At 44.1% G+C, this 26,302-nt stretch overlaps 1 protein-coding gene across 7 annotated transcripts in view; it reads left to right on the top strand.

The window, feature by feature from the left end:
* The window catches only part of dysf (dysferlin, limb girdle muscular dystrophy 2B (autosomal recessive)), a 130,060-nt gene that overhangs the window by 19,811 nt on the left and 83,947 nt on the right, over positions 1-26,302 (top strand). For all 7 annotated transcript variants that reach the window (XM_088919824.1, XM_088919827.1, XM_088919829.1 and 4 more), the window contains exons 4-14: positions 13,504-13,609; positions 15,937-16,051; positions 17,294-17,484; positions 18,425-18,553; positions 19,278-19,340; positions 21,185-21,235; positions 22,284-22,314; positions 23,314-23,429; positions 24,102-24,228; positions 24,753-24,856; positions 25,186-25,254. In XM_088919824.1, the coding sequence (XP_088775950.1) occupies positions 13,504-13,609; positions 15,937-16,051; positions 17,294-17,484; positions 18,425-18,553; positions 19,278-19,340; positions 21,185-21,235; positions 22,284-22,314; positions 23,314-23,429; positions 24,102-24,228; positions 24,753-24,856; positions 25,186-25,254 (1,102 nt within the window). The remainder of the gene's footprint in view (positions 1-13,503; positions 13,610-15,936; positions 16,052-17,293; positions 17,485-18,424; positions 18,554-19,277; positions 19,341-21,184; positions 21,236-22,283; positions 22,315-23,313; positions 23,430-24,101; positions 24,229-24,752; positions 24,857-25,185; positions 25,255-26,302) is intronic.

Here is a 26,302-nt window from a genome sequence, read left to right as displayed (position 1 = left end):
GTCACGAAGCGTTAATCAGGACCCTATGCAGATGGTAAAATCCGGAAGGGAGTGAAACGAACACGGGGGAGAGAAGACTAGGATTGGGGCTGGTAGACGAACAGGGGCGCATGTCGACAGTGCACTGGTGCTCGGGGGGGCGTGGTCCAGGCAAAAGTCCAAAGGGAGTCCGAAGGGAACTCTAGGGTGAGCAAAAGTCCAGAACCAGGTAATCCATCCTTGACAGACATGACAAAAGTTAAAAGCCGGAGCAGGATCCGGTGCAGGGACGGGGAAATAAAATGGGGACTCAGATGGACAGGACACCATGGTGAAGCCGATGCTGTTGGGCCATTCCAGGACCCGCTGGTAGGCGGCCTTCCGGGCGTCCATCTTCCAAAGCAGAGCCCAGATTGGTAGGAGCGTCTGGCTTCTATAGGGAGGGGCTGGAACAGGAGGCAGGTGCAAAAAATCAACAGAAACAAGAAAGAGCCGGAGCGCCCTTAAGAGGAGGGGCTTAGGAATATGACACTCGTCTTCTGTCATAATTTAACATTACATGACAATTATTAATAATTTGTCTTTATAAGGCTTTGAATAATTAGTCTTAAAGGCTTTATAAGGAGCTCAGCTCATTTCCTCATTAATTTGAGAATCCTGGGCTGGTTGCATTCTGGAGAGCAGCACGAGCTCCGTGTGGCTCCATGATTGCATCATCACTTCCATGATTGTTGATCCAAGGGTGCTCTCCTGGACCCTCCCAGCTTTTCATCGCGCTAACTTGCTCCTCATCCCTCAGCTCACTCTACCCTGTGTCACTCCTCAATCTCACTCTGTCATAGGTCATGCTTCACCTCTCCCTGAGTCACACCTCATCCACACTGGAGTCACGCCATTCCCCTTCCTCTCACCCGTTCTTGAGTCAATCCTCAATGTTTCAACGGGAAGTTCAGTAGTTCAGTCAAATTGTTAGTTACTCTGACAAATATAAAGGGAAGAGTGTACTTAATACTTGGCAGTGTGAAGCATTAACTTGCCAGGATGAGGAAATAACAGCCTTGTCCGTAAAGTCAAGACTGATAAACCCCCCCACACTTGTTAGGAATGAGCCAGGGAGGCTGCTACAAGGGTGAAGTTGGAGTGAAGGGAAGGGTGCAAGAAAGTACGTGCACCAAGGGGGCCAAGCATGAGAAATACTTAGACATACAGTAAGAGAGCAAGATTACAATCAGATATCCCCAGTTTCAATTTAACAAAACCCCTTTGAATGTTAAAGTGTGACATCAGATATCATCCATTGATATGTTTCCTCATTTGTGAAATATTACTGAATACAATACTAAAAGAAGCAAACCATGCAAACCTTGACAGTTTATGTGTTGACAAAACAATACAAGACATCTTGTTCAAAACAAAAAAAACATCACACTAATATCCCAACCAAAAGCAATACAAAAAAGTAATGAAACTGACATATATACATAATCAATTGTTTATATTTGCACTATATATTACTTTAAATACATTTAGAAACATACATTAATATCAGAATATCTATGAAAATAATAAGGAAAATAAAATACATAACATATCAGGTCTTTTCAATTTATTTAAAGATCAGTTGAATAACTCTGGCAATGCAAATAGTTTGGGAGATATGATTTTCCTATATAACGCTCATGACAGCATATTATTGTAGTGATGAAAATGACATGTTATGAACTATGATATTAAAGGATACATTATGTTGCACTGTTTTTTTCATTTACTGTGCAATTATTGTATCTGAGCTGGCTGACGTGAGAGCTTAAATAAAGCCTACCCCGTGCTTTCTCAACCCTCTGCCCACATCTCCGTTACCTCCAGATCCAGCCGCTGCCTCCCCTCATGCTGGCGCAGTGTTTTCCTCTGTGGGGGGGTGTGGCCTGCTGGTGTGGGATGCTGAGTGTCCCTCTTGGACTGGCTGATCCAACAGAAGGACATTGGCTTGTGTGAGACGCAATGTCAGATGATAATAATAATAATAATAATAATTAGTTCAGGTGGGTAGCTGCGTCAGCATGCGTAGGCTGCAAAGGAACAGGTAATAGGTTTATTCCATGCTGAAAAAAAGAAGAGAGAAAAAACACAACGTTTCGGCCGTGGAGCCTCCTTCAGGTGTGAGAGAGACAAGGCAGTAGGCAAAGGTAATGTAGCGGGAGAACAAAGGCTGGGAGGGAGAAGGAGTGAGAGGTGGGAGCAGGGGACAGAAAGAGAGGCCAATCAAGAGGTGTGAAGTCAGGATAGGTGTAGAAAGGTGTGAAAGAAACTTCCTATGAATGGAGAAAATTTAGTAGAATAGTAGTCTGTCGTTAAGAGAAGGGGGAAGGTGTGATCCTAGCTGCAGGATAAGTTTGGTTTCGGTAGTCTTTCTGATGTATGAGTTCGGAAAACCGTCTTTGAGAACACAGACAGAGAGATTAGAGTGGTCATGGCCATCAGAGGTGAAATGAGAAACAATGGCCTTGGAGAGATCTTTAATCTTCACAGCCCTGACGTGTTCTCTGAAGCGATCTCCAAGTCTCCTTCCTGTTTCTCCAATGTAGAGAGAAACTGGGCATTTACTGCAAATAATAATAATTATAAGAAAAAGAATCCTTAAATTTATATATGTATATAGTATATAGTATATGAGTTTTACAGGCAATGAGAACCGCCATCCACAAACAATGGATAATCAGATGTTCATGTCAACCCCTACTGCAGTCACTGCACTGGTTACCTGTAAAATAAAGAGTGTGTTTCAAGATTCTACTCTTCACTGACAAATAATTACACCACCCTGCTCCACTGTACCTAAGGGATTGTTAGCTGTTAGCTGACTGGGCTTCTACTGAGCTGGTGGAACTCTTCACTCTTCTCCATTCAAATTGACTAAAGAACTATTTTTATGTCTTATTTTAAAATTCCAGACATCTTTTCCTGTCTTTCAATTTATATCTTCCATTTATATGTTTTTAGCATTGTTTTATCCTATTCTGATCTTTGTTTGAGTGTAATATTTGCCCATTTCTTGGTGATGCAAGGCAGGAGATTGTCGTTTATAAACTTAGTTTGGTCCATTTTAATTAAAACATAAAAATGCTTGATATGTACTCTCAAGGTATCTGCAATTTGTATGGTCAATTGGACTCCAGAATGTGTTTAAGTAATTAAATGGCACAGAATATTTAAAGGGATCCTTAAAGTGATTATTTTTAATACATTATTTCAAGTTCTATGTCATTCTGCTCAGTATCTCTTGAATGAGCAGATCAAATGAGACAAAAGAAACAATATACGAGATGCAAAATCAAACCACTCACCTTTCTCCGATTCTTGATATAGAACTACCTTTGCATTGTTTAAGACTGATTGATGCACAAGAATAGCGATGAAAAGAGAGAAGAGAAAGGGAGCTCAGCAATGGTCCACAGGTATTCAGCTCCACAGTCTGTCTTCAGGCACAGCTGCTCTGCTCTCTTCTCCATCAGAAGTCCCCTGATTGTGAAAGCCCCCTGCTTTCACTTTCCCAGCAACAGCTAGTGGAAGCAAATCTAACTGGAACTACAGCTGGCACTCCTTCACAGTGACTGCTACACAACCAGCAGAGAAGCACTAATATACAAAGGAATAATAATAATCACTGCAGATGTAAACAGTTTGCTTATTCAACACGTACATTTGTAAAGAAACCAAGTGCCGTTAATTTCAAAGCAATATAACTGTTCAAAACATACATTTCAAAGCAGGACACTACAAAACAAATATGCATCATTAGTAATTGAAATATGAAGCACAAAATAGAAATGATTAACTGATATTGGGGAGGGTAATGATGACAAGTCAATCTCACAAAGCTGTTTCTAATCATAATCTTTACCGCAATTAGCAATAAACAGTATACATCTCATACACACACCTCCTTTCTCTCCACCCCATCTCCTCCTTGCAGCTGCCCCTTTGTTAACTCCTCTCTATGAACAGATTCAAGCCTCCTCAAACCAAAACCATCCTATCTAAAATACTCAATCATTTACAAAACATCTGATTCTAGGCTGTTATTGTCCCTCATGGACTGAAGTCATTTATTTGTGCTGTAAAGGGATCTCCTTCTGTAGGACGTATTTTTGATACTGTGAGTCATAGGTGTGATAAACCCAGAATGTTTTTTTTACTGTTTTACTGTGGGGTGATGAATCAGAGGGGACAGCTGGGAAAATCTGTGTGGCAGCATGCCTGTCTGTGCTCACTCCTCGTCAGGTGCTGGTCATAACATGCATGAGCAGTGGACAGAAGTGAGACTGGGTTGGGCAGTGGTGTCAATGGGATTTGAGGAATGACAGGCTTCTCTAAGCACAGATTATTTGCTAGACTTTTTAGTGGATGTAGATGTTTTGACAAGTTTCTGACTTATGTCTTGTTCTCTTCATTTCTCTTCATTTCTGCTGATGAATGTTGACTAAGAGTACAGGTGCTCTGCAAGGCACAGAAGCGTGCATCAGTGGTGTTTTATAGACATCACCTTGCACTGTAACAGTGTAGATATAAGAAAAGAGTTCATCTGCCTAAATGAGTCTGGAAGATCACAGTGCCACCACATGACTGAGCTCAGTACTGGAGTGGAAAACCAGGTTGCTGCTATACGTGCTGTTGGTGGACCAGCAGGAGGCAGTTAAGATTACTGCTCCTGTCAGTTAGGACCCCTGCAGGTCACGATACAGCTGAACTTGTGTTTCCATTTTAGAGATCATATTTTAAAAAGTTTCTGTAAGATACTGTTACAAGGAACAAGCAGGCAAGAACAGAAACAATCAACACAGCACATACAAAAGGACAGACACTAAAGGGGGTCTGACTTATTCCTTTTTACTCTTCTAGCCACTCTTGCCTGCAAGAACATGGTTGTTTCCCAGCTGTCGATTCCAATCTGTACACTAGCTTCAGCCCTACAGGTCTTTTGTGCAAGTCTGCTCATGTGAAGTGTGCAAAGGAACAAGTGATAGTGTTTATTCCATGCTGAAAAGAGGAATAATACCGGTGAGGGGGAGTTTTCAGCAAAATGAGTTTTGAGCCGAATCCTGTGGTGAAAACAGTTGAGGTCAGCTTGGGTTTGCGGGATGTCCAGCTTCTTGGGGACTGGAACAAAACTGAGGGCTTTGCTGAGAAGAGATCGCTCATCCTGTGAAAGAGAGTGGTCAGAGGGTATAGTAACCACAAGGTTTGGATTAGTGGAGCTAGTAGGGGAGTTGATGGTTTTAGTCTGTAGAAGATGGTTGAGTTTTTTTATCTTTCTCTGAAGTGAGGAACTGGTGGAGTTGGAAGTTGAGGGATCTGATGAGGTTTGTTATGAAGGGAAGATGCTGTGGAGCTGTGAGCCGTAAGAATTCCTTGACTTCCTTGATGTTGTTGCCAGAAAGGGTCATCTGTTGTTTGAGGGAGAGGATGGTAGAAAGCATTAGTTTCTGTGAACACTGTTGTAGAAGTCTCTGAGTGTTGCCGGAGTCAAAAGAAAAAGTGTTCAATTTAAGGTGAAATCCTTTAGGAATGTTATTATAACGACGACATCTGTAAAGGAATAAGAGGTGGTTAGAAAGCCAGGTCTTGGAACATGTGAAGTGTGGTCATGTGAAGTGTGTCAGGTGAACTAAACCCTCTTTCCAAAACATCCTCCTTTCCCCATCCTGGGATCCCAGGCTTATGTGGGTCATGTATCGTGTGGGATCCTTACCCTCCCCATCTCCCTCTTTCCACCATACTTGCTCTGTAAGTGCATTAGCAGGTGGTGCTTTGTGGGCCTGCACTTTCATGTTGAGCTTTGTCTCTGGGTTAGGGGTGTCTTGGTAGAGGATCTAGACATTGCAGGAATCTCTGGCACATTCAGTTCCAGTTAGCTGCACAGTTCACACTCTTCTCAGGCTTAGGGGGTTGCTTGAAGTCTAAGTATTCACTGGTTTGGTATGAGAGTTTTTGCCGGTCTGAAACATTTTAAATGTCTTTGTTTAAGTAACAAACCCCTTTATGTTGTGATTTCCTCATAAATGCCTGTTAGCAAAACTATTTAAACATCATGCCATGCGTGCAGAGCTCTTGATAAACACTCCAGCACATTGTTGATTTTCCCTCTCACTGTCTTCACCTCCACAGATGTGACATCAAGATTTCTTTCCAAGCTTCTTGCTGCTTGCGTCTGGCAAGTGTAATATTGTAGATATCCAGACTTTATAATACTGCGGTGTATCTGTAAATTACCAATGAAGTACTGGCTAGGACTCTTCAGAAACTCTCTTCTTAAGCATCCCAGTAGTGTAAAAAACTGGACATGGAGGATTGGCCTAGAAAATGCTGGTTTTTAAGAGAGTAGGTTAATTTAGCCTTTTCCATTCTCAGAATGCTTCCTTGCCCGTGTGTTTTCTGTCAGTTGTTTAGAATACCAAACACAACAGGCCATGAAACAAATCAAGGCAGAACAATTAGAAAAAGAGAAGAGAATTTTGTCAACCAATATGAATGCTTTTATATGAAATAAAAAAATATTTAAGATTTTATGTTTACTTGGAAAAGATAGAACACTGAAGTCAGGTTGTGCTCAGGTCTCAAGTGGGCTTCACGCAGCTCTGATATAGGAGTACCCCCAGGCTAGAGGGTTTGTCTGTGCCTGTTGAAGCTGAGGACCCAAACAGTATAACTGTGTCTGCAACAGTACAGATACAAATACCTGCGGTGCTTTAACACCACAGTCTGAGCACAGCCTGTGCAGAGAGGTCCGGTTTCAGTCTGAAACCAACATGTAGAAACAGGAATTCCATAAGTCAAGACATTAAGGCTCATCTTGGTGGTAAAAGAGGGGGAAGGAGCTATTTCCTTAATTACTGAAATTTATTTGCATCACATTCAGTTTTGCTATGATTTGTTAAGAAATGCAATAATCTGAAAAATTATTTTATCCTTTACTATTCTTTTTTGTGCAATGCACCACTGTGTTTTAAGAAACTTTTTGTAGATTGAATAATATTACTTCTGAGACATTAATTCATATTTTTTGGTAGCACGTTTCTCAAAAAAGCTAACTCGACCCTCTGTTTTGGACAACCGAATGACTGAATAACTGCCAGTTGAAATGTGGAATACCTTTCTGAATGATATTGAAATACTATGAGATTAATGTTGTTTTCCAAGGTATTCAGAACTGTTTTAAGAACCATTAAGAAGCCTTTTCCTGTTTATTTTCTGTTTGCTCAACACTTTTATCCCTACCAACTAAAGAGAAGATGTCTGCCAGAAAGAGCAGAGGGGGGTACTGCACAAATTCAGTTTTAGATGATCTGTTTATAGAAAGATACTTGAATGTTGAATGACTCAGCTAAAACATGCTCTGCTCACAAAGGCTGTAATTTTCGAATGCTGTTTTCTGTCTAAGGATGACAGTGGTGCAGCCAGTGCTAAAACAGCCTGTTTTGCAAACAGCAGGCAAATCTTTACATTTTTTCTGTATTAAGAACCAGCTGCTATATTAATTTAATTCATGGCAGCAGTCAGGTACCCTGTCGGTCTCCTGGCCTTGGCAGTGGTCAAGTGCTCAGTTTTGCCTCTCTACCCAGTCTTGGTTTGAACTCCTGTAGTTCACAGAGGATGACAGTGAATGTCAGTGCCATAAGAAACAAAGAAATAAATAGGAATGTGTGTTCCTGTGTGTAGGGTGAAATATGCAGGCCTTATGTCACAAAACACATATGAAAACCAATGGTATGAGATACAATTGCCTGATACAAGTGTCTGATTAATTCTACACCTTCATAGTGTATTTTACATTGTACTTCCTCCATTTTTATTTTCATGCATTTAACAGGCGCCTTCATTCTTACGCTGCTATATATACAAAGAGCTATTATTGAAGTATAAAATACTCTATTGTTCAAGAGTTATGGATTAGCATGGTTTAACAAAACGTGTAGAATTAAAATTAGATATGATGTGACAAGTACAGTACAAATCAAGGGATGTTATAAAAAAATTGTGCAATGCACTGGTGAAAGCTCTTCTACGAAATTGTGTATAACAATGCTCCTACAACAATGCTACTCAAGAGATATTGTTATATTTGAATCACTCCAGGGAAAGCAATCAGATAATCCGGGGTTTAAAGGACTGTTCTACACTGACAGGCTGAAACAAGTGAACCTTTTTTATTCCTGAACACAGAAGGAGAGCTGATTCAAGTTTCAAAGTCAGCTCTCAAAGGCAATGACAAAGTCGACCTAGTGAATGTCTTCAGAACGAACAGTGAAACATGATCCTGAGGACACAGATGGAAACAGAATGCATTTCTTTACACAAAGAGTTGTGGGAGTGTTTAACAAGCTATCCATCATGTTGCTTGAAGTCCAAAGTCCAAATCCTGGTTTATTTCAAGAAACATGCTGGATGAGATGCCTGGGTTAATTAACGGACTGCCAAACTTGCTAGATGGGCCAAATGGCTTCCTCTCGTTTGTAACCTTTCTTATGCTCTTAGGTTACGTGTTACAAGAATTGTACACAATATCCAAGTACAGCAGATCATGTGAAAGATTACCTGAATTGACAGCACACAGAGTTACAAATGAAAGCAAAGGTACATGATGTCTGTGGTCTGCCTTAGGAGGAAACATGAAGTCCCACTGATGTGGTGAGATTATAGGCCGCTGGCCAGCTCAGAGTGTGTGATCTCCTTGCTATTCAGCTGGCTGGATCTTGAGGAGGCACTAGACCGTGGTCAGAGATAGTGCATAATATTCCACGTTCTTTATTTTTTCCTAATATCCCTTTTTTTTTTTTAAAATGACACACATACTGTGAATGTGACCATACCTGCATTGTCTAAATTAAGTTTCCGTTCTAAGAATGGAAGCTACATTTTTGCACAGGGGATCATCAACAGCTCCAGACATCCTGTGCTTTCTATCATGGCAGAAACCTCTGGTAAACCACTCTACCAATAATACACTTTTATAGTTTATTTCTTTTTCTTTAGTAAGAAGCTTGAAAATCTGCTTCCACTTTAATTATCCTCCTGGGTCCACAGTCTCTCTGCGCGTCACAGATCCCCGTCAACACCAACAATCACTCCATCCCATCAGTTTATTATTTGAAGTGGTTTATTATTTTTAACTCTGCTTTAATGATGCGTTGCTTTGTTTCCCAAGTCCCCCTCTCAGTGTATCAGGAAAAGCAGGCCAAAATAAACGGGAAAAGCCCCTTTAGGAAGTGCCTAGTGGTAAACATCACCAGGATGCATTGTTCCAAAGCTGTGTGTCACCGGAGCTGCAGCCATTAGTGCTGAGCGAAAGCCCATTGTCTCCTGCAGCCGGCTGAAACCAAGAAAACACCTTCAGCTCAAGATGAGGCTGCCTGAGAGACAGAGGAGGAGTCAGCTCCTCGAGGAAGGTCCTTAAACTATCCATACAGCTTCGTTCACACAAGGTATCGCATGATATGGTGTTATAGGTTTTGATGAGCCCCTGAGACCCAGATGTCTTTGAGGGATGTGGCTCTTGAGTGGCTGATGCGAGCAGGGTGTCTGGCCACACGGTGGACAGAATGCTACAGCCCTGAGCCTGCAGGTTGGAATCCACACCGTGTGCCTGAGTGATGCTGACAGGGGTTCTGAGGCACTGGAGCAAAAGGAAGGTAAAAACTAACTTCCTCTCAAAGACATTAAGGAAACAAGAAGAGAAGAACAGTAACAAGCAAGAGCAGGATGTTTGGTCTATCTCCCCTATTTAGTAGTATGCTGATAATAGTATCTTATTCAGATGTTTCTTGAAAGAAGTCAGAGCATTGTTTTGAACAACATGATTGGGTAGCTTGTTCCAGACACCCACAACTCTTTGAGTAACGTAGTGCCTCCTGGTCTGTGTTTCACTGTTCATTCTGAAGTTGATTAGGCAGACTTTGTTGCAGACTTTGAGTATTTTGAATACTGTAGCAGATTCCCCTCATAGTCTTCTTCATATAAAAGTAAAAGTGTTGAATTCCTTCAGCCCTTCAGTGCTGGATTTCCCTTAAACCCCAGGACCTGTCTGGTCGCTCCTCTCTGGACCGATTGCAGAGCAGTCTATAGCTGTGATGAACATTGTATACAGTGTTCTACACGAGGCCTTAGCAGTAACATGGCCAGCTGTGGAACTGAGTAAACTATACACGTGTTATAGTTACTACAGTAACCATGCTGTTGGGCTCCCTGGTGTCAATCAACAGAAAAGCACTTTCTGCTTCCGAGAGATCAGCAGGGGAATGCTGGACAGAGACAGGGTCTCAAGCTCCCTGAAGTCATGTTCCCGGGTCTTGATAATGAAAGAAAGATTGCACTTCCCCGGAACACTCCTGTGGACATTCAACTTCTGACAGTTTCCATTCAGGAAAAGCTCAGTGCTCCAGTCACTCTGGGAAGTATTTACCAGAAGGGTAAACGCATTGCCATTTGATCCAGGGACAGCTTACAGTCTCGACTCAATGAATGAGAATGACACATTAACTGCAGCAGTATCAGGTGCTGTGAGCCACCTCCTCCCAGGGTCAGTTATTTCCATGTCTGCTTCTTACTCAGCTTGTTCACACTTCTCCAGCTGGTGCTGTTCAGCATCGTGGGCACAGCTGGTCAGCAGTCTGGTCAGCCCAGCACATCAGGCTGGTTCTGGAGCTGAGGGCTGGTGGCTGTGTGGTTCCCCTCTGTCTTAGTCTCTTGTCCTGCCAGTGTATTGAACATGCTGCCTGCACTCAGGGGGATGTTTACAGGTTTCGCTCCAGAGCAGAACTTCCCTCTCTTTTCTGAAAGCGATTGTAAAACATGGTACAACCAGAAATTCTGAAAGAGCCAATGAAAGGTGAGCAAACAGAAATGCTGGTAGGTGGTTTTTGGAGTAAACATGGTTTCCATAAATTTGTTGCAGGTTATGTGGAGTTGAGAATGTTGAGACAAATTTTGTACTTGAGCAAACCTGGAGGTTTGAGCACATTGAGCGTCACGTCTTGCTGTCTGGCCTTGTCCAGTTAGGCATTAAATGATTTGGGCAGACTGACTCACTCATGTGGTATTTCAACATTCTTCTGAAATACAAAAACAGCCCCCTCATAGCAACATTCTCTGGAAATGTCTGTGATTGAATAGGATCTGAGCAGCTTTTAGATGGGCCTGAAAACGTCTGCAGGCTCTCTGGGGGATTTTTTAAGTAAAACAAATCTCAGCAAAGCGAAGCAGCAGCCGCTGGGATTGAAGCAGACCAGCTGTGGACACTGTAAGCGCAGCCCGACAGGAAGCCGGAGAGTGAGTCACCTCGGTGGCACACACTGCTCCTCCCCCTGTCTAGGGGCCCAGAGCCTTCCTCTCTCCCCTCTGGGCTGGGAGCTCACAGCTAGGGGCTCTGTGCTTTCATCTGTGGACATGTCCAGAAACTTCACATGGGCTGCATGTAACACGCCTCTGATTCGACTTGATAGTTTCTGCTTTTTTATTTCATGGTATTACAGCCATACTTAATGCACAGTATGTAAAGATTAATATATGCTGATTTATAATTTTGATAAGGATTGTGGATGTGAATATTAAATACCTCTTGTCATATTGCAATGCTTTGTTACCTTTCAACTTGTAATCCTCCCTTTTGTACACATAAAGTCAGTTATCAGCCACAGACAGCTGTTTCTTCCTTATTAAGTTTTAACAGCATGACATGATTAACTTTAACCAGTGAAACAGATAACCACAGAGTTAGTATGTTCTCCCTGTTTTCACCCACATTTCCTCCCACAGTCCGAAGACATACTGGTAGATCATTGGCTTCTGGGGAAATTGGCCCTGGTGTGAGTATCTGTGTTTGTGTCTTTCTGCACTGGGATCTGGGATGGACTGGTATCCCTCCAGGATATACCCTGCCTTGCACCTGTTGCTTACTGGTTAGACTCCCCCATGAGCCTGAACTGGAAAAAGCAGTTCGAAAATGGATGCATGGATATGTCGTAATGAAAAGGAGTATCTTGGTTACAAAAAGTGTCCCAACTGTAATGTTTTTTTAATCAAACTTTCACTTTCTCCCTGGAAACCATCGATGCTGATATTTTATAGTGTCTGTCTTCATATAAAGATGGTATGGGATGTGCCTGTCCTCTAATGCAAACAGGCAGTTTTGGAAAAAAGTACTGTAGCTAGTGTGCTCTCACAGTTATCTGAGTGAAGGCTGAGACCCAGTCCCTGTTTCTTCTTAATGATTATTCAGCAAGTAGTTTTAATGCAATGCAACAGAAAACTTTACTGGTGTGCTTATTAGCCATGAACAAAACTATTCTTAAACTCTGGTTTGAACCCATTGTGGGCATATTGCTGGCTAATTGTGGTTCGAGACACACTGCGGTTAAACTCCAGCGATCCGCTGCCAGAGTGAATGGTGTGGACCTGCAGTACATATAGTACAGTACAGACCCACTGGGGTCTGTCTCTGCTCTCTTACGTAAGTGTTTATTGGACTGAGTAATTAAATAACAGTAATTTTACATTTACATTTACTGTGAGTATGAGCTCCTTATAAATAATTCCTAGTATGTCTGTTGTTTTCATATTTTCTCTTCCTTTTTCTAAAATAATAAACTGTTAATCACAAAACACATGAGCTGGCACTTATTTATATTAGGACTCCTGCCTATTCTGTCAGAGCTGCTCCTAAACATCTGCAAACTCTTAGGAAAAACATTAACATGCAGTTTATTTTCAAAATAAGGAAATTAACTAAAATGCATAACTACATCTGTCTGTTTAAAGGGGAAAAATGTGTACTGGTGATGTTTTTACAGTTTCCTTTTAAGTTGTGTAACAATTATCTTAAATGCCAGTAATATCTCCTCCTCTGGTTTATTTTCTAAGGCTGTGCAAATTGAATACGACCCGCATGTGTGGTAATGCTCTTCCACACAAACATCTCAGAAGGGGAAAAGAGAAACACAAATTGAGTCAAAACCCTGAGAATTTAGGAAGTAATCAAGAGCAATTTATAGAAATGAAAAGGCTGAACCCAACAACATCGTGCTGTTGAAAGTAATTTGCGTGATCTAAAATGAAAACTGTTCCTTTCCTCTATCTTCTTTATCTTCCTTCTCGACCAGCTTCTCGAAAGCGTGTCTCTAAAACTCACGGTGAAGTAGGCTAACGTTTTAATTATGGAGGAAACTTAATTGCTTCTACTTCCCTTCTCTGGCTGCTTCATCTTCCCACAAGAATGATCCAAGAACAAACACTTATTTCAAAATATAAATACTGTATATCAATAATTCAGTAAGAGAATGATCCACAGGAAATGCATTTTGTGTGCAATGTGGTGTTGCCCAGAGAAGCAATGAATTGGAGGTTTGGGAATGAGGTGCAAGCATCTCTGCACCAGCAGCTCCAGCGCCGCCTGTGGCGGGGGCTCTGTGCTGCCTGCGCGGACCGACCCGGCTCTGCGTGCATCTGTCTCAGTGCCTGTGCCTGTTCCTGCAGGTTCCTGGGGGAGGCGCGGGTGGCCCTGAGGGACGTCCTCCACTCGCCCAGCTTTTCTGCCAGCTACAACGTAGCCCTGATGGACAACAAGAAAAACAACATAGGGGTGAGTCACTGCAAGGCAGGCAAGACCCCGGGTGCCGCCACTGGGCAGAGCTCCCCGTTTCCCCAGCTGTTGGCAAGCACTGCCACACAGACAACACACGCACATGCATATACTTTATGTACTTGGCTGATGCTGTTATTCAACGCAGCTTCCACCTGTACCCATTAATACAGCTGAGCATTTATGCTGAAGCAATCTGAGTGAAGCACTTTTTTCAAGGGAATAACAAATGCCAGCCTGGATATGAACCCACAACTTGCTGGTTAGGAGTCTAGAGCCCTGGCCACTGATCCACACCAGGAACAGGAGGAGAGTCCGGAGCAAGAGCACTCCCTCACAACCTTAACAGCTCAGCCTCTCTTCTCAGGGTTCAGCTGTCAGAGACAGAGGCCCAGCAGGGCTGCAATTTCACTGTAGTCACATCTGACTGAGACACGGTGTCTCTGTTGGAGTATCCTTATCAAAGGGGCTGTTTCAGGTCAGGGAGAAAAAGGTCAATTCTTTGAATTAAGTAAATAATTTGCTTGATTAATTAAGACGCCCCTGGTTGGTATGAAAACGCAGAGGAAGAATGTAGACAAAAGGGACTATAACTGACCACTCCTAGCCTCAGTGGTCACTGCATTACCCAGTTTTTCACCTCCATGTTTTGACAATGCCAGTGTGTTGTAAATCCAAATCTGTCATCCACGAACACACTGCTTTTCCCTTCCTGTTGGACAGGCGCAAAGAACATGCGGCTGTAGTACAACTCGGTCATGCAAAGCTCTGCTGATGCCTCTCCGTCTATTTTCCAACAGGCTAAAAACAGCAAGTGCTCATAACGTCTACCTGTACATCACATCCGACTTCCAGAATATAACATTGCTCTGCTCCTGCCCCTTGGCTTCATTCCAGAGCAGAAGCGTCTCTTTTCTGGTGGGCACACCCAGACTAAACACTCTGTTTCTGGCAGGGTTGCCCTGATCTGTTACAAAACTACAACACTGTCTCACATCCTCTCTTGATTTATATTTATCACTGTGGGATCACATGCCAAAGCGTATTGTTAGTCCTCTGGGTGGCTTCCTCACATTGTCTCTTTGGCACTCTTGGGTTTTGGGATTAAAATGGCAAAAACAGGAGGGAGGAGCTGTGAGACGCAGTTCAGTATTGTGTTATTGTGGGGTGGAAGATCATCTCATGGATAAACACAGGCAGATCGACTGGTTCTGGACTCTACCTCACTTCCTCAGGAAGATTGTTTCAGCGTCCAGGTGTACCCCTGGCGCCAGACACAAATTAATGTCAACCTGTGAACTTTGTGGACTTCCTCAAACAGAGAGTGAGCAGTCCCCCTGTCAGGGCATGACAGTTACTGCTGCAGGGAGATCTAGCTGGATTCCAGCACAGCGTCTCAGTAGCAGCAATCCTGTCACATGCTGCTCAGAAGGAAATCACAACTCTTGTACTTCTAAAACTAGTCTAGTCTTAGATCAATGAACTACTAGTAACCGAGTGAAGAAGAGGGGAAGGAGGAGTGGTCAGCACTGATTTGTAACTTTTCTTATGTTCTCATGTTCAGTTTCTGACACCCACAATCCTGCAACAGGTCGCAGGTGTCGATAAATCAATAAAGGAAAAAGAATTAAAGTAATTAAATGCACCAACTCATTTTGGCACCTCGGAGTTCAGTGTCGCAAAGTTATCTAAACCACACGGCTGTTGCCAAGACGCAGACATTTAGTGCTGTTGACTGTCCAAAGATATACAGTACCCCTTGTGTGGCTCTAAATAAATTAACACTACAAAAATGTTCCTGAAAATTGAACTGTGAGAAATGGGGACATTTCTGAAGCTGGTTTAAGAAATGATTTACATCAGGATAGCACCAGGGTGATACTCCTCCTAATAGATGCCTGTTAGATGGAGATAGCCAGGAGGTCTGCCTGATTCAACTGCTCTATTCATAGAGAAATGTATACAGTATAAACATAATAGTTCAGTTTTATTTTTCAGTCCTGAGGTGATCGTTGTTGTTTCACATGCAGAGATGGTAGCAGCTAAAATTATACATGGACCAACTTCCACAAAAAAAGCTGGAGTGAAGTTGAAACAGGACCGGAAATCGCAACCACAGAAAATCGTTACCTTGACTTCACTCTCTTTCTGCCTCTCTACCACTTTTACCCAAACTGGCCTGTTATACCCCAGATGCTTTTGCTTTTTCCCTGGCTGTGTTGACACTACACTACTCTCCTCTAAAGGTTCCCTACCTGTCTCCCATCTCTCTGGGCTCCCTCCGTCTCTGGAATCCACCTCTCACATCTCACCTCTCTCTCCTGTAGGCCACACTGGTCCTGCAAGTTTCCTACATCCCTCCCCCAGGAGCAGCTCCCGCCTTCCCCCCACCGGCCGCCCCCGAGGCCCAGCACGCCCCGGCCGAGCTGGACACTGTGACTGGTAAGGGCTCCTGGCAGAGCTAACGGTCGGCTCGTGCAGCTCCTGTGTTTCAAGACTTAATAACTGTACATTAGCAGAACATAAATGGAGTGTTTGTAATACCGTAAGGGTGGAGCCCTTTCGTAATTACCTGGTTATTAGCACAGGTTACATTGTTCTCAGATGCAAAAGCGCTGTATAAATGGACAGTTTCTGTTTCTAAAACTTTTAATGCTACTTTTACGGTGGTGTTAATGATGTCATTTATAAAATGCCATTTGCAGCTCCTTTTTTGGGGATTTATTGTTATAAAACTTGTTATAAAAGCAGCACACAGTCTATAATCACTGGGTTTGCACAGGTAGTTGTCACCTGTTAATTTAGAGGAATAACTCATAACCTTATCTCTGACATAGAGCTTGTTGAGTACTTACACGTGTTTGATTAGTGAATCATGAGCGATCTGTATTAGTTATTTATTGGTGATGAAAGGTAGTAAGTGTTTAGCCAGACCTTTAGAGGGGTTTTCCAGCATTTTTATGAATGGCACATCAAGACACATGACTAACAGGTAACCTCTAAAATACCTTGTTGCTGTAATAAGGATTGACAAAAAGAAAACATGGAAAAAGAAGACATTCCTCTTCTCACTGTGGAATAACAGGTGCAAAAAGACTGCAGGTCCCTGCTTTCAAATGCATTTCTTTTACAGAAACACAGTACTGTGTTCCACATGACTGTGATCCATAGAGATTGTTCCAGTGGGAAAAGCTTGGAGTGTGTTTGACAAAGGGCACAGTGAGGGGAAGCGCAGCGAGGTGTGGCAGGCGCAGGCCTGGTGTCTCAGAGCTGCTGCTGGCAGGCTGCACAGGGGTCCACGTGTAACAGGCTCTGCTTCGACCCATGCATGGGGCACGGAGCGGTTCTGTGCAAGGTTGTGTCTTCCACAGCGTGAGTGAACGCGATGAGCTCTACCAGCCCTGGGAATCAGGTTTGCTCAGAACACTTTTCAAAGAGGCAACGTCGGTGTGGCCCACACGGTTTCAATGGGGTTCAGCTCTGTCGCAGTGGGCTAGCCTGTCACTGGGAGTGAACTGCACTGTGTTCCCCTGAGGGAAAAAAAACACACATTACAGCTCGGCACCGATCCATTTCACACGTTGTTGATAAGACAGGAAGTGTCCATTGTTTCCCAGTCTGAAGCGATTCTGGCAGCTGTGTGAGGTAGGGGGGTGACTCAGGGATGTCTCTGTCTCCCCTCAGACACCGCCGGCGAGGAGGACACAGAGGACCAGGCCGAGAGCACTGAGGAGCCGGAGCCAGCACCTGGGACCCCCGGACAGGAACCCCCCATCGCACCCCCCAAGAAAGCCCCCCCAAACGCTGTTCAGGGGCTCAAAAGAAAGAAGCGCACCGCCCAACAGCCGCTGTCCAACAAACCCCAGGATTTCCAGGTCAGGGTCAGGACACAAACCCCCAAATCTGAGCAAAGAGGACCTCAGGCAGACCAGAGGGCGATCTGGCCGGACACAAGGAGACAGAGAAGCACAGGAACTTTAGAGTCTAATCCCTACATTGTCTGATTTATGTTTTTTTTAGCTTGGCAAAATATAATCCCATATTAAAACATAAGAAATTATATTTTAGTTTAAATGTCAGATGCTTTGGATGATAAGCTGAAATTTATTAACTTTGGGAACTTTCTGCAATAATTTGTGTCTGTGCACATGAGATGTTGTGACGTCATAACGCCACAACAAGAATCTTCTTATCCTCTGATTCCATTTCTGAGCTCTGATTCTCTCATTGAGTCTTTCTTACTCTCAGTGGGGGCTGAGGAAGCTATCTGTTTTGTGTATTCATTGTGGTACTGACTTAATATAAAATTGCACTTAATCTGAGAGGCACAAGGATGCAGTTAAATCTGCAACAGAACAAGAATGGGGCTTCCCCCATTTCTCAAATTCAAACACAGGCCTACATAAACCTTGACAGATTACCACTGTTTTCTCAGGAATGAGCACAGGGGTACATTCCTATTTGGCGACATCTTGTGGCTAAACCTATAACTGCAATGAATTATTTTATTAGTAGGTCCGCATGCGTAGGAACAAGTAAAGGTTTATTCCCTGCTGAAAAGAGAAGAAAAGAAACACAACGTTTAGGCTGTGGAGCCTTCTTCGGGTGTGAGGGAGAGAAAGAATGTAGGTTTATAAACTGAGAGACGACAGAAGGTGAGATGCAAGAATAATCTTGTTTTCTCATGTATTTCTGGAGTAGGAGTCCTACAATCCCTGAAAGAAATAAGACGCAGACAGAACAGGTCCGTGAAACCATGAGCTACACTTTGGGTTTCTCTTTGAGCCCGAGGTTTTCCTGCCTGTGTCCCTGCAGATCCGCGCTCGGGTCATCGAGGGGCGCCAGCTGCCCGGGGTCAACATCAGGCCCGTCGTCAAGGTGACCGTGGCCGGACAGACCAAGCGCACGAGAATCCGCAAGGGCAACAATCCGCACTTTGACGAGGTGAGGAGACGGACCCCCGTGTTAACAGCGGGGCCCGCATGGGTGTGTCTCACTGTTGCTCCAGGCATGCTACTGGAGCTGCGCCAGGTGACCTCTTGTCTGAGCGCGACCGTTCAAGCACACTGTTGGGCGGCTGTAAGTGAGCTCTAAAGGTTGTTGCGTTGCACCTGCGCAAATAACTACAGAACGGGACTGAGTAAAAGCCCGAAACAGCTGGATGGAACATGTCATTAGAAGGAAAATCTATTTGCACTAATAAACCTCATGAACGTCGGAACTAAATTAAACCCTTTACATTTAAATATTTAGTTGCCCTGCCCAGCTGTTTACAGATTACCACGGATGAAAACCGGCTCGGGGGTGCTCCATTAGCAGTTTCCTGTGTTTTCAGGTGAAATGTGGGATTCGAAGTGAAAATGGACGGAGTTAATAATAATTTACGACACTATCGCGTGTTTATGGGATAAACCCTTGCCCCCCACGCGTGCACGCTCTTCGCCTCGCACGGGAGACACACGTGGACTGCCCGGTGGAGACACTCGGGTACCCGGGCGGCTGTGGGTTGCTTTCTTCTAACAGCATACAAAAGCACATCATCTCCGTGTAAATACTGTCACTCCATCTGATCTTGCTGCCAGAATGCCCGTTCGGTTATATTTCAGCCGACTGCGAGGGAGACCGTGGGTTACGCCTCTCATGTGTTTTTCTCCTTTTTCTTTCACAGACGTTTTTCTTTAACTTCTTCGAGTCTCCGTCGGAGCTCTTTGACGAACCGGTTTTTCTCACCGTGAGTACACCCATTGCAGTGTGCTCGACTGTAGTTGTCACGGACAAATATGGATTTCAAAATGCAGGCTACTTGAACTTTACTGACTATGCCACCTCCTCCACACACGCCACTGCAAGGGTGGTAGGACCCCATTCCCTTGAAACATCTTGTTTAAATCCTCAAACCACCACTGCCCCCACTGACCAGCATTGGACATCAGTATGGTCCTTTTGATTCCTCTAACAATCGAGCAGTTACCATGTCTATCACTGCCTGCCTAAAACACAGAACACATGACACCACGTATCCACAAGGGACACTCGCACTCACAGAAGCACCCTCAAGGACCCCAGTTACCCTAGACCCTAAGAACCTATGTGTAGGCCTTCAGTGGTCATAGACCAGCCCCTGGGTGGGAGACCTCCTGGGAAAGCTCAGGTTGCTGCCAGAAGAGGTGGGGCCAGTAGGGGGCGCTCACCCTGCGGTCTGTGTCCTGGCCACATTGGCTGTGCGGTGACTCTGTGGCTCAGGATCTGCGCCTGTGGCTGGAAGGCTGCCGGTTCGTATCCAGCGGTCGGCAGAGGAATCCTACTCCTTTGGGCCCCTGAGCAAGGCCCTTAACCCCAACTGCTCCAGGAGCGCCCTATAAATGACTGACCCTGCACTCTGACCCCAAGCTTCTCTCTCTGTCTGTGTGTCTCATGGAGAGTAAGTTTGGGTATGCAAAAAGATAAAATCCTAATGCAAGACATTGTATATGGGCAATAAAGTGATCTTATTTCCCCCTGGCCTTTACCAATCATGGGCTCCTAATAATCCCTGTTTCTGAACTGGCTTCACTCCTCCCCATTGAGAGCTGGTGTGTGGGGAGTGATCTGGCACACTCTGGCTGCTGTCGCATCATCCAGGTGGGGCTGCACACTGGTGGTGGTGGAGGGGATCCCCATTACCTGTAAAGTGCTTTGAGTGGAGTGTCCAGAAAAGTGCTATATGAATGTTATGAATTATGATCTCCTTCCACCGTAGCTAAGAAACTCTGTGTAGGCTTTCAGTGGTTTTAGACATCATCCTCAGTCCCAGACAACCAGAACAATATGGTCCCTTATGTCCCTCTACCCTGTCTTCTCCAAGTCCAGTGTCAGGGAGGAAGGGAGGAAGACAATGCTAGAGCCTTCCTCTACCGCCCCCTGTGGTGTCTGAGCCCTCTCCTGTGTCCAGTGATGCAGTGTTTGTGCCCCATGGTCTGCTCTCGGCTCTCTGCCCTGAGTCATCCTGCCTGAGGCTTAGAAAGCTCCTTCAGGGCTCGTTATCGGGAGCAGGGGGTCATGGAGATGTCCCGGGTGTAGGCAGAGCACATGTTTTGGGGCTAATTAACGAACTGACTGTGTGCTGATGGCCAGGTGTCCTGGGGCCCTGCTCCCTCTGCCCCAGGTCTGGTTCACACTGGCTCTGCCCTGCCACACCCCTCCACGTGCCATTCTTTACTGTGTGGTACATCAGTGGCATCTCTGCAAACTGTTTCCTTCAAGACCCGTAGACAGGCACCATCTGTGCTTGACTTTGATTCGAATGATGAAACACACACCATAACCACTGGCCATGTAAAGCAAACAGCAAGTCAGTATAGTCCCTGACACCTGTTTCCCCACACAAAACTTTGTCACCCTCTGACACTTTGCTTTCTGATCCTGAGGAAAAAAACCTTCAGAAAGGTTGAGCTGCTCTGTTTACCTTCACTGAGGTCTTGGTTTTGGAATTGACTCTAATAAACTGCATTAAATCTAGTCTAGCTACCCAGAGCCATTTCAACAACGCCTAGTGGAGATTTTCATGAAATATTAAAGCTTCTTCTCTCTGCCCAGGTTTTTGACTCTCGATCTCTTCGTAATGACTCCGTAATTGGGGAATTCAGGGTAAGACTCCTTTTCCTCAGCTCCATTACCCTTAAGAGGATTTCTACAACTTAAGTAAAGGCTGTCCAGTAAATGATCTCACACAGTTTGTAATGCTGCTATACCATAAGCTAAAAGAATGCAGTAGTTAAACCGACCCGCTCATTGTATCTAATTCTTAACTTTTACATGTTTAACTACGCAGAGCACATGCAGGTTTTTGATGCAGTTTTATTCCAATAAAATATTATTATTGCATCAGGATGATGTTTCAGGAGGCAGTGCTCAGGATTAGCCCGCATCGCAGGGGAAATGGGGATATACGTGAATGTTGAATAATCACAGTGTCACTCTATACTGAGCTAGTGCTATAAGTGTTGGAGCTCTGGACTCCTAACTGGAAGGTTGCAGGTTCCAGGCAGGGACCTGCTGTTGTTCAGCTGGCCTTTCATTCAGGCTGATCCAATAAAATACCTCCTTACCGAAGTGAGCACAAATATAGCTTACATTAGATAAGTGCATCAACTGTGTAAATCACTAACTCAATTATTTGGTTGATGTTTTTTATCCAAAGCAAGTTGCATTTACACCCATTTGTATAGCCAGAGAATTTCCTGGAATGAATTCAGGTGACGTACTTTACTCAAGATGACAACAGCAGTGTCTCACCTGGCACTTGGCTCCAGCTGTACACAGCAATTTTCAAATGAACACAAGGCAGGACAGACACAGACATACACTGGCAATCCTGCAGACTGTTTTGGTGGGGAAAAAAAGAGAAATTCAGAATTTAATTTAAAGAGAAATTTAATGCAGCAGAATCCAGTCATTCTTTAAAGAGCAAATGTACACACTGGTAATTGGCTTTTTACTTCCGGATGTAAGCTTCAGGAAAGGCATTTCAGAAGTTTGTGTTCAGCGATACTTATTTACTACTACACAAAAATATTACATATAATCATGATTTACCATTTCATTTTCTTTAACATATGATTCTATTTTCACAAGTTTTGATTTTTGTTACTAGGAAAAGATCCTCTGTCTAATCACATCTTCTTGTTGATTTTAGCTTGATGTGGGCACAATCTATGCAGAACCCAGTAAGTACAATACTTCTTTTCCTTGCTGATGTTATAGTGACAGTGACACTCTGGGTCAGCTCCCAGCTGATGTCTGATGTCATGTTGTCTTTTCAATGCCTAGTGAAAGTGTTCTGATCATAGCACAAGTTTCACCTTGTGTTGCTTTAAAGCCTCCAGTCTTTACAGTTTGAATTAGTGATTAATACTTTTTACATAAACAACCTACTCTACACATTTAACGCAAAAAACAAAAAGAAAGAAGTCATGAGATAGTTAATATGAAGGGAATTTGGAAAAGTCAATGTGACTTTTCACAATGTGAATGCAAGGTGGTGCAGTGTTTACCACTGCTGCCTTGCTGCGCTGGGACTCTGGGTTCAATTTCTGGAGTGCTGTCTGTGTGGAGTTTGTATGTTCCCCCTGTGTTTGTGGGTTTCCTCTGGGTGTTCCAGTTTCTTCCTACAGTCCAAAAGCATACTGGTAGGTTACTTAGTCTCTGGGAAAATAGGCCCAGGTGTGAGTGTGTAAGTGTCTGTGTGTGCTTGTGATGGACTGGCGTCCTGTCCAGGGTGTATCCTGCCTTGTGGCTGTTGCTTCCCAGGATAAACTCGGGCATAAAATCAAAATGTTTCATTTATTTCTCTTTAGTTTTTGCTGACATCTACTGTATCTTATCTTAGTCTTAGAAGTATTCATTTCAGCATTCAGTTTTTGATCAAAATATTATTTTTTAAAAAATTGTGTGCATCATACTGTATGTAATTTTGCAAAATTAGGAAGGGTTTGAATGCTTTTGCAAAGCACTGCACAATATCTGCTACTGCTAATCAGTTCCTTTTGCATTTCCCAGCGATTAATCATTGTTACATGCGGATGAGCCACTTCCAGAGTCTGTTTATTTTAACTGAAAGTTATTGCCTAGTGTTTGAATAAATAGGGCATGCATCTGAATTCATCAGGGCTGTCAGGTGAAGATATCTAATCCAGACTGCACGTCTCCTTGTGTCTGTCTGTCAGAGCATGCATTCCTCAGGAAGTGGCTCCTACTCTCTGACCCCGACGACATCTCTGCTGGGGCCAAAGGCTACCTAAAAGTCAGCCTGTTTGTGCTGGGGGTTGGTGATGAGGCTCCGGTGAGTCTGAGTCTTTTTTAAGTCACTAGTCTTGCGGTGCTGCTCATCCTGAACTCAATTTCTGAATCACGATCTTCCTGTTGACACTGTTCTTTTACAAGAAATATACAAAATCAAACAATTTTCTGTTCATTATCCAAGGAATATAGAAGGAGTGTGTGAATATAAGTCTTAGCCACAATATGGCTGTTGGCCATAAGGAATTTTCTCTCCTAGATTTTTTTTAATTATGAAAATTTAATGGAGACAATGACTGAGTGATGATGAGCTAAATTCATTATCTCTCAGTCATTGTCTCCATTAAATTGTGTTCATTAACTGGACACTCAGATGTCTGAGCTCAGCACTGGAACATGAGTAAGAGTCACCCTCCTTCAGAATGTGAGTGTATCGTGTTACACGTGTCAGTAGTGATGCAAATTGCAGTTGGAAAGGATGGGTTTTAAAATCCTTGACTACTATATTTAAAGCTCAACAGGCTATTTTCTGGGATTCCAATTTTAGATAGCTAAAACCATCTCAGTATTTTCAGAACCACCCTAATGCTGCAACAGAAAAACTAAGTGATCTCCAGCTCCCTAAGGTTTGCCTTTGTTTTCAGTGAGTGTAGAGCAGATCTCTGTTTCTGTGCAAGAGGCCCTGCTGAATGACTGCCTGAGCCCTGTGTTTCAGCTGGACAAGAAGGATGGGGTGGAGGACAGAGAAGACATCGAGGGGAACCTGCTGCGGCCCGCAGGGCTGACGCTGAGAGGGGCTCACTTCACACTGAGGGTGTACCGAGCTGAGGACCTGCCTCAGAGTGAGTGCAGGCCAGGGGTGTGGCTCCCTCCCGCGCTTCTCCACACACGTGTGTCTGTCTGACGATGGGGCAGTGTATCTGTGTAACTGTGCTGATGTCAGTCAGTCTGACGATAGGGCAGTATATCTGTGTGACTGTGCTGACGTCAGTCTGTTTGACGATAGGGCAGTGTATCTGTGTGACTGTGCTGACGTCAGTCTGTCTGACGATAGGGCAGTGTATCTTAATGACTGTGCTGATGTCAGTCTGTCTGACAAAAGGAAAGTGTATTTTAGTGACTGTGCTGACGTCAGTCTGTCTGACGACATTGATGTCGTTCTGTCAGTGTGATGGTGGAGCTGTGTGACAGTGAGACGGTGGAGCTGTGTGTCAGTGTGACACAGGTGTTGTGTGTCAGTGTGACGGTGGTGCTCTGTGTCAGTGCGATGGTAGAGTTGTGTGTCAGTGTGATGGTGGAGCTGTGTGTCTTTATCTAACAGTTGTTCTATGTGTTAATCTAACAGTGATACTGTTTGTGTCTGCAGTGGATGATGCCTTCCTTGATGGAATGAAACAGATCTTTGGCTTTGAAAGCAACCGGAAGAACCTGGTGGACCCGCTGGTGGAGGTCAACTTTGCTGGCAAAACGGTAACACTGGGCAACAACTACACAGCTCTTCAACTACAGTGCCCTGACATTGCACAAAGCACCGCTGAGCTGGCGGACTCCATAATAGTGAACCTACTTGCTCAATACTGTGTTGACACTCACAATGCTGTATCACACAAGAGTAACAACCCATTCCTCTTCAATGAACACAAACATGAACACACTTTGCACCAGCATATCAATATTAATGTTATTTTAATGTTATTTTAAAATTGTAAATATTTTGTTATCTTGTGTAATTTTCCAATAGCTTTAATAATGAGCTAATTCTTCATACAGGTTTTATGTTTCCATTCGTTCTTTGACAGATCTGCACTAAGATCCTGGAGAAAAATGCCAACCCACAGTGGAACCAGAGCCTCTGTCTTCCTATCCGGGTAAGATATACCCTACTGAGATGCCTCTAAAGAACACCTACAGTACCACAGCTCTTCATAGCCGAGTTATCAAAAATAGTAAATTTGTAATGATAACATTTAAAGTAACAGTAACAATATAGAAACACATATTAAGTAATATTAATAGGAATAATAAGGAAACATATCTGGGTTGGAGTGCAGAGTCAGGTCAGTGAGAGGTGTGTGTGGGACAGTGTGTAGAGTCGGGTCAGTGAGAGGTGTGTGTGGGACAGTGTGTAGAGTCGGGTTAGTGAGAGGTGTGTGTGGGACAGTGTGTAGAGTCGGGTCAGTGAGAGGTGTGTGTTGGTCAGTGCGTAGAGTCGGGTCAGTGAGAGGTGTGTGTGGGACAGTGTGTAGAGTCGGGTCAGTGAGAGGTGTGTGTTGGTCAGTGTGTAGAGTCAGGTCGGTGAGAGGTGTGTGGGACAGTGTGTAGAGTCGGATTGGTGAGAGGTGTGTGGGACAGTGTGTAGAGTCGGGTCAGTGAGAGGTGTGTGTGGGTCAGTGTGTAGAGTCGGGTCGGTGAGAGGTGTGTGGGACAGTGTGTAGAGTCGGATTGGTGAGAGGTGTGTGGGACAGTGTGTAGAGTCGGGTCAGTGAGAGGTGTGTGTGGGACAGTGTGTAGAGTCGGGTCAGTGAGAGGTGTGTGTGGGTCAGTGTGTAGAGTCGGGTCAGTGAGAGGTGTGTGGGTCAGTGTGTAGAGTCGGGTCAGTGAGAGGTGTGTGGGTCAGTGTGTAGAGTCGGGTCAGTGAGAGGTGTGTGTGGGACAGTGTGTAGAGTCGGGTCAGTGAGAGGTGTGTGTGGGACAGTGTGTATAGTCGGGTCAGTGAGAGGTGTGTGTGACAGTGTGTAGAGTCGGGTCAGTGAGAGGTGTGTGTGGGACAGTGTGTAGAGTCGGGTCAGTGAGAGGTGTGTGGGTCAGTGTGTAGAGTCGGGTCAGTGAGAGGTGTGTGTGGGACAGTGTGTAGAGTCAGGTCAGTGAGAGATGGTATTAAGTTGGTTTTAGAGTTGAATCAGTTGCAGCTTCCCA

Source organism: Atractosteus spatula, chromosome 1 (genome assembly GCF_055471065.1).
Source record: "Atractosteus spatula isolate fAtrSpa1 chromosome 1, fAtrSpa1.hap1, whole genome shotgun sequence".
Lineage (NCBI taxonomy): Eukaryota > Metazoa > Chordata > Actinopteri > Semionotiformes > Lepisosteidae > Atractosteus > Atractosteus spatula.
This window is presented reverse-complemented; position numbering and strand designations above follow the sequence as displayed.